The 15,108-nt window shown below is 37.7% G+C and overlaps 1 protein-coding gene across 4 annotated transcripts in view; it reads right to left on the reverse strand.

Moving 5' to 3' along the window:
* PRR5L (proline rich 5 like) overlaps positions 1-15,108 on the reverse strand; it is an 84,930-nt gene that overhangs the window by 18,981 nt on the left and 50,841 nt on the right. For all 4 annotated transcript variants that reach the window (XM_070760804.1, XM_070760794.1, XM_070760812.1 and 1 more), the window contains 3 exons: positions 13,411-13,468; positions 6,351-6,442; positions 1,579-1,719 (listed from right to left, as the gene is read on the reverse strand). In XM_070760804.1, coding sequence (XP_070616905.1) covers positions 1,579-1,719; positions 6,351-6,442; positions 13,411-13,468 — 291 coding nt within the window. The remainder of the gene's footprint in view (positions 1-1,578; positions 1,720-6,350; positions 6,443-13,410; positions 13,469-15,108) is intronic.

Here is a 15,108-nt window from a genome sequence, read left to right on the forward strand (position 1 = left end):
ACCTGGAGAAGGCCGACTCTGTGGGACCTAACTGGTCACTGGGACTCATGTGGCAGAAGGCGGTCCCGGAGGTAATCTGGTCCGATGCCATGTAGGGCTTTATAGATCATAACCAACACTTTGAATTGCATCCAGAAAACAAACGGCAGCCAATGCATTCTGCAGAGTGCTACAGAAATGTGGGTATGCCTTGGAAAGCCCCATAACCGCTTGCACGGCTGCATTCTGGATGATTTGAAGTTTCCAAACACTCTTCAAAGGTAACCCCATGCAGAGAGCATTGCAGTAGTCGAACCTCAAGGTGATAAGGGCATGAGTGACTGTGAGTAGAGACTCCCTGTCTAGATAGGGCAGCACCAGGCAAACCTGGCTGAACGCCCCCCTCACCACAGCCGAAAGATGATGGGCCAACATCAGCTGTGGATCGAAGAGGATGCCCAAGTTGCTGACCCTCTCTGAGGGGGTCAAAAGTCCCCCTCCCCCAGGGTAATGGATGGACAGATGGAGGTGTCCTTGGAAGGCAGAACCCACAGCCACTCCGTCTTCTCGGGATTGAGTTTGAGCCTGTTAGCACTCATCCATACACTAACGGCCTCCAGACACCGGCACATCACTTCCACTGCTTCACTGAGTGGACACGGGGTGGAGATGTATAGCTGAGTATCATCAGCATACTGATGACAACTCACCCCGTGCCCTTGGATGATCTCACCGAAATGAAAATAAGGCAAAAATTCAGAGTTCAAACATGACAATTTTAAACAAACAAAACTATTATCATTGAAACAGTCATTAAAACCCTTACACTGCAACATTAAATTTAATTTCATTATTTAGAAAACCAGATTTTAGATAGCTCTAGCTTTATCAATGAAAGACAGATGTCAAAAATCCAGCCCTCTTAATTAAAAATACCTTGCCCAACACACATGATTAAGGCTGCATCATGTTGACTTTCTCCACAACTCACTACTCTGTAGTTTCATTACCAAACCCCCAAAACTTTACCCTTAGACTATCCACTGTTGACCTTACCCGATTCCTAAGGGATCAGTAAGGAGCGTGCATAAGTACACCAGCGTGCCTACCGTCCCTGTCTTAATGTTTCCCTCTTATTAGTACCACTATCATGTATATAAACAGTGTTATATCTTTGTATACTACCAATACATACTTGACAAAATAAACAAATAAGAGTCATTTTTTACAGCATGAGAATAGAGATATTTGGGCAGGCAGACATCAATGTCTTTCTCTGAGACAGACCCCAGTGATATAGTGAGCCAATATTTGCAGGTCCAGCCAAAGGCAATTCTTTGCTTCAAAAACAGTATGTCTAATGCTCATTAACAGTGATGTGCAATACATTTGGCAATCAGTACAATACATTTCAAGGTTGCTAATGTTAAAACAGGCTAAAACATTTATCTAATGTTTAAAACAGGCTGTTCCAACATCACTATGCTTCTGGTAAGAGCTTGGAACAGGATGTTTTCAGACACAATATTTCAGTCTTCAAATGTTTGCCCACCCCCCCAAACATTATAAATGAGAGGTGAAAATAAGACCATTTCCCACCTGTAAAATCAGCAGCATCTGGATAATGGAGGGTGGAAGATTACTTTGGACCAGAGGAAGAATTTCATCCAACTTTACTCTTAATAAGACTAAGTCTCGGAAGCCAAGCAAGGAAATCTGACGAATGGTCAGTTCTTGACCCTGTACACACAGATAGAGAGAAACGGCATCCATTGGCATTGGAATAATGTTCAATCCTATTTGCAAACTGAACCCTATATTTTAGGACAATAATGCCACACAATATCATAAAAATAGTTGGAGAACAAGATGGTAATATGAACATAAGCTGAGAAATTATTGTAAATTAAAAGAAATAAAATGATTATGCTGCCCCTGGATAATCAGTTTGTAACTGTTGGTTAAGAATGAGGAAGTGGTATTCCTTTGTAGCTAGACAGGAAAAGTATATTAGAAGCAACACCCTTATCAAAGGGTTCCACCAAAACGTCACTATGTACGTTGAACTTTTTCAAGCACAAGATTTAAGTTATTATTTTGGCTTTGCTGAACCAATTTCAGATATTTAATAGCACGCCAAGAGATGCAATATATAGCCCTTGAATAAAGTTTTTATTTTAAAAAATGTATGTGTTATTTTCAAAAAGATGTGTTTTTGTTATCTGCTACCATCTTTAAAAAGCGAATGCCAAGCCTATGAAGCTACCCTTTAACCTTTGTTTAAGCACTGTGTTTAAAACTCCTATTTTAATAGCTAAAATCAGCCATTCTGTAGGCTCTCCATGAAATTGTTTAGATATCCCCAACTAATGAACCAGAACTCTAGCTGGAGGAAATAAAATGTATGTTAATCATCAATTCATAATAGGGTTAATCATACAACTAACAAGTTCATTAAAATGAAAAACAAGAACACAAGCCAAAGGCTCTGAAGCCAGAAACTTCCCGTTTTTAAAAAGGGCTGTTCTCCTTAAGATTCAAAGGGTGTGGTTATGGACAAATAAATGGAGCAGAACTTGAAAAAAAAGAAGGGAGTGAAATTTCTGCAGAAACAGATATGCGAGCTTCTCAGCTTGATCTAATCTTTGTTGTATTACAACCAACCTACTGTGTAACTTTAAAAAATAACTAAGAAGGAACATCTCAGCAAATAAGTATCCAGCAACAAGTAAGTATCCACAATCCAGCGACATTAAGAATACAGATACGTCTTCGTCTACAGGAGAACATTGGCAAAAGGGGAGGCTATGAATTGTTAGAATTACCCATACCTATCAATTCATGGTAAAAGGATAACAAATTTTGTTTTCCTGAATCTTCACTTTTAATGATATGAAGCCTTTCCTGATATTTTTTTTTTTTTTGGGGGGGGGGATATTCTGTTACAATTAATTGGTTTTGCTTTCCGCGTTTGGCCCAAGTAATTTCTATGGAATTGTTCATTTAACCCAGGGGTACTCAAACTTTTTAAACCGGGTGCCAATTCTCGGTCCCTCAGACTGTTGGGGGAGTGGACCAGCTGGGTGAGCTTGGCTAGGTGGGCATGTGACTGGGTGGGCATGGCCAATTTAACAGTCCACTAAACAATGCACATAAATTAAACTTTAATTTGTTTTGCTCGTGGGGGTGTTTTATTTGCTTTTGTTAACTTTTCTTTTTACTAGATCATTTTTTTCAGTTGTATAGAAGTTTAGTGGTCCACTTCAGGAAACTCAGTTTTGCAAGTAATTCTTCTCAGCCCCAAGAAGCTTGACAAATCTCTCCCGTCACACACACACCTCTCTCCCTCTCTTTCTATCTGTCTGTCTGTCTATTTGTCTCTTTCTCTCTCTCTGTCTATCTTCTGGAGGTGGGGGAGATGAAAAATAGGCCATTTTCACCAGGTTTTTTGGCTTCCTGGGGCATCTGTGTGCCTCATTTTTAACTTTCCCCAGGCCACATTAATGGCTTCAGTGGGCCACATGCAGCCCACAGGCCGTAGTTTGAGAATCCATGATTTAACCTATACATGCTGCTTCACTTTTATAATTTAAATTCAATTCCTCTGCCAGCCTATAGTTGTGCAGCAGCAATCTATTTATTTATTTATTGGATTTGTATGCCGCCCCTCTCTGCAGACTCGTAGATGAAAAGCAAAGCATATTTTTTTTCTGTCACTGATCTTTTATATTACATTACAATTATATTTTTTCAAGCACCTTTTCTCTCAAGAGTCCTCAGATAACTACTCTGGGAAATATTATAGTGTGGTACACATGTGTTATTCATAATCATTGAATTTCATATCATTATAACACTCATTGCAGCATCTTTTTGATTGCTGTGCTCAAGCTACAACAGAATTTTAGAACAGCAAATTTCTTTTGTGCTATTTATGCTAGTATACTGTGCATTTATGAAGGAAAAGTGTGAGACAGAGAGCACACTGCATGAAAACATCTCTTATAATATGAAGCTTTCATCCATTTATCTGTACTTCAAGAATCAACTTTCCATTTTCCATAATATTTTGGCTAGACAATCAGCTAAGCTCAATCAAATGGAGTCACAGTTGGTTGAAAAGCCAGAGAGACCTCAATTATTTCTCTGTCAAACTGGAGGAAGCTTTCAAATGGCATGCTACTGAGCTCTGTCTTTGGAACTGGTATGCTTCAATATGCTTATTTTTCTTTATTTATAATGGAAAGCACTTGTCTGAACGACACAATAGTGCAGTAGTGCAGATAAAAAATAATCCAGGACAGCATTTCAATCAACAAAACAACAGCAATATTATGAGTTGGGGGGAAAAAGGATGTAATTTCAGATCACATCCATCAAAGTACAACAATTTTGAGTGAATCATTTCCTATATACATAGTAAAATCTATTGTGTTGAGAGATGGCAAAATTGAAAGAAATTCAAAGAATAACCGTGTTGTAATCTGTTTAGTATGTGGTAGAGTAGAATAGCACTTCAAATCCAAAATCATAAAGATGCTTGGTGGACCTTCTTAATTCAAACATCTTGCCCTAGGCTAAAGATGATGCAGCATTGAACTTTAAGATTTAATATGCCTACAATTGTAATAGATGGAAAAATGATTGATTTAAGCTCCTAGCCTTACTGGGGTTGTGGATATATATTTGGAATAGTGACACCAACCACCAGAAGCTAAACTGATTTTCATCTCATTTGTCCTAATAACCTCTTCTGACTTCCTAATATATTCTCTGTCACTTATACTTGGAGATCATGCTTTATATTGCAGCTTCCCATTCAAAAATAAATATTTGATATTTATTTAAATAAAAATTTAAAACGAAAAGTAAAATCAGATGGGGCAGGGACTCTGGTAAGTCAAAAAGGAATTGCAAGATATGCTGACACCGACGTCCATGGACATATTGTTGGGATCCTAGGACTTATTTTTCAAATGTGCGCAGTTTATCTGCCCGTAAAGCCAGACATACCTTTTATCATCTGCTGCAAGTATAAAAGAGGGATAGGGGAAGGAAATAAAGGAAAAAGAAAAGAGAGAGAGAGCATGGGAAATCAAGATTCTTATAGCAAGAAGCAAATATTTACATTCTCTCTAATAATGTGGAAAGCACCACATAAGATAGTGATGCTTACTTGTTGATATTTTTGGTCTAGAGGGGGGAAAATAGCACCACTAAGGGTTGGATTGTTAAAGGGAGCTCTGGAAAAGCATAGTATGTCACTATGCAGTTGAAAAGCATACTATGTAACTTTCCTAAGACTTTCATTCTATAATAAATCTGTCCCATCAGTAACTTCTCTTGCTTAGATAACATTATTTTCTTGGTATTCTAATTCATCCCCGTTACTGTGCTTATTCAGTTCCTTGGAAAAGAAAAATATTACCTTTTTTATCTCAGAGTGCCAAGTATAATTACAGGGATAATGAACACAGAGAAGTTATTAGCATTCCATTTGTCTCAAATGTTAAAATGGTTTATGTTAAAGGTGGTGTAACAGTGAGATTTGTTAACTATGGCACACAAATTATTGGGCTTATTGGACAGTGGGTTGAGCCAATTTAGTCAGAGGTCAATATAAATACATTTCATGATTCTCTGCTTCTAGCGGAACAGACAGTTCTAAAATCAGTAAATGTGAGGGGGGATTTTACCTTGCAATATCGTGCCTCTATATGCAATATACCCCATAGAACCTTACACGATATTTGGCCTCCTCTTTACAAATCATCATTTAAAATTCAAGAGTCAACTGTGGAAATTAGATTTCTTTCCAATTCTTCTACTTAGGTACAATGGTAAGAAAAAAAAGCTATAACAAAGATGATTGAGGAATTCAGAGAAAAGTAGATGAAGAAAGCACAAAATCTTGTCGCTGAGGAAATCTCAGGCCTGGGTTGGTTGGGAATTTTGTTATTCTAATATACCTGGAAGGTGCCATGTTGGAGACAAAGACTTTTATCATTAGTGTATTGTTCAATTGCAAAGTCTTCCGGGTGGTTAAAACTAGAATGCACCATTAACAATGGATATTGATCTGTAAATTAACAGTAACACAAAATATTGATCCGGAATAACTTATCCTTTAACAGAGTGTAGATTTATAGTTATTGGGTAATGGGGTTTGTGGTTTAAATTAGTCAAGAGTTTTATAACCATACCGACAACAGGACAAACAAGCTTAACAGCAATTCTGGTGAAATGTGTGATTCTTAAAAGTTTAAAATTGATTTCCTTTGCAGATTAAGGTTAGTGTCTCCCTTCTATTATATGGTAAGTTTGAAATGTTTTTTCTCCACCCTGTTGAGCTTATATTTAACTAGATTTACCTGAACAGGGTAAAATATAGCCTGTAGTATAGGAAGAGTTTCTGTGAAGAAGTGATCCCAAGTTTCAGATAATACATAGATACGATCTTCTCCTAAAAAAAATACAACGAACATTAAGGAACTTTCAAAAAACATGTTATTAGGTATACAACTCTCATTTCCAACTAAAATCCACACATTGCTTGACATTACTGGAGGTTGCTAAGCATCTAGCCAACCATGGGTGATCGTGAAAAGGTTATTAGGTTTGGACCTGGTTAATACATGGATGGGAGACTTCCAGGAATACTACTTTATGGATTAGACCAGTGGTGGGTTCCTACCGGTGCGGTCTGGTGCACCGTTCCTGAAGTGGTCCTCCAATTGAGCAATTTGCCACGATAGCTCCATTCTGTCTTTGCCGGTCGCCATCTTTTTAATATATTTTTTCATGTTTTTTTAGCTCTCTGAGCATGTACAGAAGGAAAACTGTCCCTCTGCACATGCGCAGAAGCAAAATCACGCTGGGGACATGCATCCCTGCGTAACGGGGGCAATGACACAATGTGACATTGTGAAATGTCACAATGTGCACGCAGAGCACCAATAGGAAATGGTAAGCAACCCGCCCATAGATTAGACTGGGAAATCCAGGAAGTAAGCAAGGACAAACCACTTCCATCTTATGGCCAAGAAACCCACATGGACCTGCTCACATAGCCATCAAAGAAGCTGAACTCAGAAAAGTTCCAAATACTGACTAATTGTCACAAAGGGAGACTCTGCTGCAACAACATAAATTGATTCAACTCCTATCCTCAAAACGATGCTATAGAGCACTGCACACCAAGACACAAGAACAGTTTTTTCCCGAATGCCATCACTCTGCTAAACAAATATTTCCCTCAACACTGTCAAACTATTTACTAAGTCTGCACTACTATTAATCTTCTCATCATTCCTATCACCCATCTCCTCCCACTTATGACTGTATGACTGTTGCTTGTATCCTTATGATTTATATTAATATTGTTTCCTGATTGCTTATTTGTAACCTATGACAATCATTAAGTGTTGTACATCATCATTTTTGACAAATGTATCTTTTATTTTATGTACAGTGAGAGCATATGCACCAAAGACAAATTCCTTGTGTGTCCAATCACACTTGGCCAATAAAGAATTATATTCTTCTATTCTAACTGTAACTATGACCTCAATATTAGGTTGGCCTTAAGGACTTCCTGAATTTAGCTGCCACTTATGGTGAATAAGAACCACCAGGGCCACCCAATACTTGCTTTGCTGATCTTTCACTGGTTTCCAATAGATTCACGAGTAGAATTCAAAATGCTGGTTTTAACAGTCTGAAAAACTAGTTAAATTTGTTTGCTGCAAATGAGGATGCTGAAAGTACCTAATTTCCATGAAAGAACAGAAGAGGAAGAGCATTATGGTTTTTGTGATACATCCCTGTATTATAGAAGTAACCTATGGAAATCTGAACAGGATCATCCCTGACAGTTTTCCAGAAGACTCTAATCGACTTAATATTTAATTATGTAGAAATGCTGGAAATTGTTTAGGAAACTATATATTTCCAGCTATCTTTTGGGATAGAATAGGTTTTATAGTTATCTTTATAAAGTAGTGGTTCATAAACTCTGGTCTGTGGAGGGGAGGGGTGTACGAAAGATATGAAATGAATGTTATGATTTAAATCTTGAGTGAAGTATTGATGGTCCCTGGCCATAAAAGGTATTTAAAGGGGACTCCATGATGAAGAAAAAGCTGAGAACCATTGTTCTTTGGGTTTTTATGCACTTGAAAATGTACCTTGACAAAAATTGCATGAAACCAATAATATAAAAATGCTGCAAATACATAAATTATAACACATGGCAGTTATTTCAACTTTCTATTTGTCTTCCTTCCAAAATAAAACAATGAGCTGACTTTTTCTGAGAGATAATCAGCATTCCATAGTGCCTCAGGCTAACATCATATGAAAATTATAAAAAATGATTTATTTAAAAAGGGGAAAAATAAGCCCATTGTTTAGAGTTCATTAACCTTTAACTAAAAAAGTAAGCATTCTGAGAGAGAGAGGGGAGAGCAGAAATAACAGTAATAATTTAGCAGGCTTCAACATTCAGACCTTTTTTTTAAATCGTTCATTTCATGGAAAAAATCTATAAGCTATCCCCAATCCTTTCTATTTAAAGAACATTTCAGTATCCACAAAATGTCAAAAGGGTTCAGTACAAGGAATTTTAATATTCTATTCCCAGTTGTACAAATATATCAATTAATGAGGCACATACTTATGTGAAGGTATAACAGGGACAGTGGTCAGAAAAACCCGAAAGTCCAATTTCATTGGAACTAGTGAGACTGTGAGTCCAACATTACAACCTATGAATCAAGCCTATATTTTATATAATCCTATTACAATAGGGTCACCTTCAGGCTAAAAATGAAGTTGGGTTTATGAAGAGAAGACCTATTCCTATAGTCCTCATCTACATCCTGAACTTGAGAGTAAATTTTCAAGGGGCTTTCTACTAGCTGTTTCTTGAACACACAACCATAAATTTCAAAATGGTTAGGAATCCTAGGTTATCATGGTTCTCTGCATACAGTGGCTTTTATTTATGTGTGACTGAATATGAATAGAACCTTTATTCAATTCCCAATGCAGAAAGATCAAGGGCAGAGATGCTGACTGTACAGTAGCCCCAACATGAGCTGCTGAATGTACGCTCAGGTTTTAACAAACCAGTAGTTTAATGCTAAATTAAGACTGCAGATTGGAAAAAGTAAGTCAAATATAATGCATCCTTACATTTTTACTAATATAATTCTACATGGCATCAAAAACCACTATACTGAATCCATCCATAAAGTTATTGCTTCTCAAAACCTTTTCTTTACCAGGAAATAAAATATCCGTTAGCAAGTGTGCATTAATATTTCAAAACCCATTAAACAGGATTTCCTCTAACCTTTTTCAGCAACTCTTAACTGAAGTGAGGAGTAAATTTGTGGTCAGCATTTGGCATGCATAATCTGGAGCACTATAATTCCATCCAGATAAATGCAGTTATGGTTTCTCTTTAAACCTTGTTACCATCTTATCCCCATGCATACGGTTAAGAATATGTCTCTGCCTGCTCACTCTACCTCTCAGAGCTGGTTATAAAGTAAAACATCAATTAAAACCTTTTGGAGTCTGGTCAGATCCTCTTCCAAAGAAGTCAGATCGTAGCATGTTAATTGTGCCTTTATATTCATTTCTGAAATCATAATACAGTACTACTTGGGTCAAACAATTAATTCAGCTATTTAAAGTTGCAACCACTCCTCGGAGTTCTAGTTATTGCAGTGACTGTGGTAAAAGGATTGTAATTTCCAACATTCCCTAATAGCTTTCTACAAGCAAAGTCAATGGGGGAAGCAGGAAATCAGAAGTAATTCCTGCTGGTTTTTTGCCCACTCACACTCTATACCACAGCACACATCTACACTCCATAGGGCTGCCCATGGCACTCACCCACACTCCAGAGCATCTGTCTAAGGCCTTTTTCTGTCGAGCCTTTTTCTGGCTTGGGTGCCAAAAGGGCGCACGTGCCCATATCCATAATGCAATGCTCTTCTCCCCCACGCATGTATGCACAACCCCCCATGTTATCCCTCATGCATACATACAGGCCTCACTGAAGCCTCCAGACTTCTGATAGGCCTTTGGGCCATTTTATGCCTTCCCCAGGTTTCAGGAAAGCCCCCAGAGCCTGTGGATGGTTTAGTTTAGTTTAGTTTAGTTTATTTAGATTTGTATGCTGCCCCTCTCTGAAGACTCGGGGCGGCTAACAACAATAAAAAACAATGTAACAAATCTAATATTAAAAAGTAATCTAAAAAAACCCCAATTTAAGAGACCAATCATACCAACAAACACACCATGTATAAATTCTATAAGCCTAGGGGGAAGGGAGAAAACATTTTCAATTCCCCCATGCCTGATGACAGAGGTGGGTTTTAAGGAGCTTGCGAAAGGCAAGGAGGGTGGGGGCAACTCTGATATCTGGAGGGAGCTGGTTCCAGAGGGTCGGGGCCACCACAGAGAAGGCTCTTCTCCTGGGTCCCGCCAAATGACATTGTTTAGTCGACGGGACCCGGGGAAGGCCAACTCTGTGGGACCTAACCGGTCGCTGGGATTCGTGCGGCAGAAGGCGGTCCCGGAGATATTCTGGTCTGGTGCCATGAAGGGCTTTATAGGTCATAACCAACACTTTGAATTGTGACCGGAAACTGATCGGCAACCAATGCAGACTGTGGAGTGTTGGTGTAACATGGGCATGCCTTGGGAAGCCCATGATTGCTCTCACAGCTGCATTCTGCATGGTGGAAAAAAATGGGCCCAATGGGCCTACTGGAACTTCTGGTAGGCCCGTTGGGCCATTTTATGCCTTCCCCAGGTTTCTGGAAAGCCCCCAGAGCCTGTGGATGGTGGAAAAAATGGGCTCAATGGGCCTACTGGAACTTCTGGTAGGCCCGTTGGCCCCATTTTTCACCATCTACAGGCTCTGGAGACTTTCCTGAAGCCTGGGGAGGGTGAAAATGGCCTTGCCCCCACCCTCCTGAAAGCTAAAAATCAGTTGGCAAGCACACACATTGCAGCTGACATAGGGCAGCACCTTGTGTGCCATCAGATATGGCTCGCCATAGATTCGCCATCACCGACCTAAGATATCCTTCAGTCCCCTGCAACATCTGCACACCTGTCTATGCTCCAGTGCCATTGCTCACAGAATCCCACCACCTCATCCGCCAGCCTGGTACTCTTCCTACTTATAGACTCATGTGGTCCTAACTTCGTGGTCAATAACAATTGGAACTGAAGAATTGCCACTGCTGCATGATTTATTCATGTGATATCATGCTTTGCAACTGCCATCACTTACAGTGGAAATTTCACCCCAATTGTCATTATAACCCAAGGTCTTTAACATACACTGCATGTTGAAGTGATTTATATCAGGATTTTCAGGGTCATTGTGGTAAAAAAAAGAAATACTAACTATTTTTAAGTGTGATGCACCATCACTACAAATATAATCCCTTTGGTCTAAAATATTTTACAAATATTTTTCAGGCCCCATGCCAATGAAACTAGCCATTACATTTTTTCAGTAATTGTGGAACTGAAGAATCACTCATTTTCTCCAAAACTAACTTTCAGCAGCCATAAATGGCACCAACTGAATTTTCCATATAACATTGAGTGATTCAGAAATTTGCCATTGAAGATTTGCCAAACTCAGATTTTATTTCCATCTAGAAGCACACATTTCTGGCTGCTGTATTGTCGTGGCCTAAGATCCAGATGAGCAGACACTCCAAATTACTGTGTGAGCTCACATTGCAACATTATAGGCAGATGTTATTCATTGCTATTAGACTTGCTTCCAAATAAGGACTCGCGGAATTGCAGTCTTAGCAGCCTATGTCCCACTGAATCATAATATTTTTTTTAAAGTAAGATTGTAAAGGTCTTTCTTTAAGGGAACTCTAATTATTTGACTTCAATTAGAAATCAGTTTCAGAGTTGGAATTTAACAATATAGTTTACAGGTTCTAGAGCCATCACATCACATCTGATTTTTAATGTCTAGTTAAAAGTATCTCTGGTATTTAAATAAAAGTTATAAAGATATTACATACATCTGTATTTAAATAAAAGTTATAAAGATATTACATACATCAAAAGAAAAGAAAACTGTCTTTTCTTTTCTTTCGAATCCAAGTAACAGAAAAATAGACCAGAAAGCTTAAACTAATGAAGAAACAGGTGCATCAATTGAAGTTTATCTGGTCAGAAGTCTAAATGGTTTTGTGGTTAAGGAACTAGGATAGATTTAATTCTCCATAGGTTCCTACTTCCTTTTGAACTATTAGATACCATATAACTTCCTGGCAGACTGGCAACTGAAAACTATTATGGCCTGGTAACATTCTTTCATGTACTGTATGTCAATCTAAGATGCAGTATATTTTATGAAAACCAAGATTGTGCCTCAATAATTTTGGGGTTAACTTTCAAATGGCTATCAGAAAAACAGAGTTGGAAGAAAACTTGTAGGTCGTCTAGTCCACCAGTTTCTAACCACTGGGCCATGATGTATTTACAGGTGGGGCATGCAAGCGGCAGGCTGTGCATATGTAGCTCATCTTGCACAAGCAGCCGGCTGGCAAGTGGGCACTGTACACACAGTTCAACATGCGCAAGTTGAGCTGCATGTCCAAGGGCTTGCCACTCACACAAGTTGAGCTGCACACAGGTATCGGTCCGCCACTGGTACAGCCCAGTTCCTTCTCCCCTCATCTTGCAGGGACACTAAGCTGCAAATGTTGGGGACCCCTGTTCTAGCCCAACTCCTCAATGCTGCAAGAGTTTCCAAACTTTTGGACTGGTCACCACAATGTATACACAATGTTTTAGTTGAATCCATCAAGACCAATTGGGAAAAAAAAACATGTGGAATACAATAAAATATTTGTGATCAAGATTGACAATTATAGGCATAACTGATCCCAGTCTATAATGTTCAAACATAAGCCATGCTTTCCCTGAGGAAATATGAACAATGATTAATAGTCTTTCGTAACAATGTTGATTTTATGGTGAAGATGGTTATAGCCATTTGCTAGACATCTTTCGCCACCAATTGGTCATCGATTGTACATATATAGAGATAAATGGTGCCATGTGATAACTTACATGAGGTACGTACTACACATTTCTTCTCTTTTCCCCTCAAATGGTATTTAAAAATAGATATTTAAAGCAAGCTTTTCAATTAGAAAGATATTTTCTTCTCTGTTCTAAATCACCTCTATTCAATGCTATTGTTATGACTTCATTGTGTTGCTTACACATATTAGGACCTGGGGATATTTAGCCATGTGATTCTTATGTGTTGGTTTTTCCACAAATTCGTCTTAGCAACTTCAGAAGATGATTCACAAAGCTTTCTGGGAGTCAAGAGCCCTTACCAAAGTTATTAATTTCTATACTTGCCTTCACAAAACTTAACTTTTTCTTCTATGTATAGCAAACCTTTTGCAAGAAGCTGGTTCTGCCAAAAAGAAAAAAAAGATGGATTTTCAATATTCAAAGATACAAATGATGTTTTCAATTTTTATTTCAAATAGATTTATCCAATCTACTGAATCAGCAACATATCTTAATTTTAGATCAAGTAAGTATGTCGAAACACACATGGCCAATGAAAGTTTTACATGCTCTAGCTGTAATATTTCAATTCCGAATCAGACTCATTTCTTTTCTGCTCAATGGTTTTTAGGTTGGATTTTATTGCTATTATTGTGCCTTAATCATTGTACTGCATTTTAATATTATATTTATATTTTATTTTTAGCTCTGGAAAGTCTCAAAGACCATAGATGTCTGGGTTGCCAAATAAATGTGTAAAATACATGTAAAGAAAGGCATTCCTGCATATGATCAGCTAAAAACAGCCTCCACTCTGCAGATGTTCGATTACGTGGCATATCTGAGTTGCAAATACCTTGATGATCCAATGTTGTAAAACATTCACTTGTGGAAGAAAACAACTGAAGTAAATTCCTATGGAATTAGTGCAGACACTGTTCTGTCTGGATCTGCACTGTACAACACAATATTACAAATACTTATACCAGTTTTCCAGTGTGCTTAAAATTAGAGCACAACCAAGACTTGTAACAATACACTGTATGAAGGAATGTTCCTATCTGCTATTAGCCTTTTTATTTTATTTTATTATTTTATTTTATTCCATCCTTTTACCATTTTTCAGGTGATAGCTTCAATTCAATTGTATATCTGCCCATTGAATCTGCCTGTACTTTGGAATCTCCCCTTAAAGTAGGGAGTTTCCTAAAAATGCTTCGTACAATTAAAAAGCGTGGGGCTGTCCCCAGACACAACTCCTTCTTGTATCAATATAAGAACTGATACTCATTTCTGAACTCCAAAAAATAGAAGAAATGAGTCAATGTTGACTCTCTATTTCACATCATCAGTCCAAGCCACATTTTGCAAAACTGTACTTTCTTTTTTAAAAAAAGAGGAACACCTCAGATCTTTTGTTTTTCTTTTTAAAAAAGGGAAACAAATAAAAAAGCTCTTTATATAACAATCTTGCTTTCTTGATTTTTAATGCAGCAGTTTTAATAATAGGTTTAATAGGATGTGTGGCTGTGCCTGCAATATAAAATAAAATTTTATTTACAATAAGATTTATGATCATTAAACATATTTCAATATTTAGTTGTCATAGAAGAATTTGCTGAAAATCCACTTTCACAAAGTTGTGCTCAAGAAAAAAGAAGCCATACCATCAGTTTTTTCTCACTTCAAAGACAATATTCCCTGTGAACTTTCACTGAAATTTGTGGATGTTTTTAGTTATTTTAATATATGGTTATGGCGAGATCTACCAACATTTCCTGTTCACTTTCCCTAGAAACTAAATAGATCTAAAACCCATTAATTTTTTTTACAATCATACACCAACACAAATAACATCTTCAATAGTTAATATTGTTATTCTGCAGAATATGGTTTAAGAATATTCGCAGAGATCTCCCAAAGAGAGTTGGGCAGAGTCACTAAGAGTGAGTGGACGGCCATGAAAATATTCTTAAATAAATAATAAAAAATATAACTAATAAAATAAAACAAGCATGGAGAAATAAAACAAAAGAAAAAATA

Source organism: Erythrolamprus reginae, chromosome 1, assembly GCF_031021105.1.
Source record: "Erythrolamprus reginae isolate rEryReg1 chromosome 1, rEryReg1.hap1, whole genome shotgun sequence".
NCBI classification, from domain to species: Eukaryota; Metazoa; Chordata; class Lepidosauria; order Squamata; family Dipsadidae; genus Erythrolamprus; species Erythrolamprus reginae.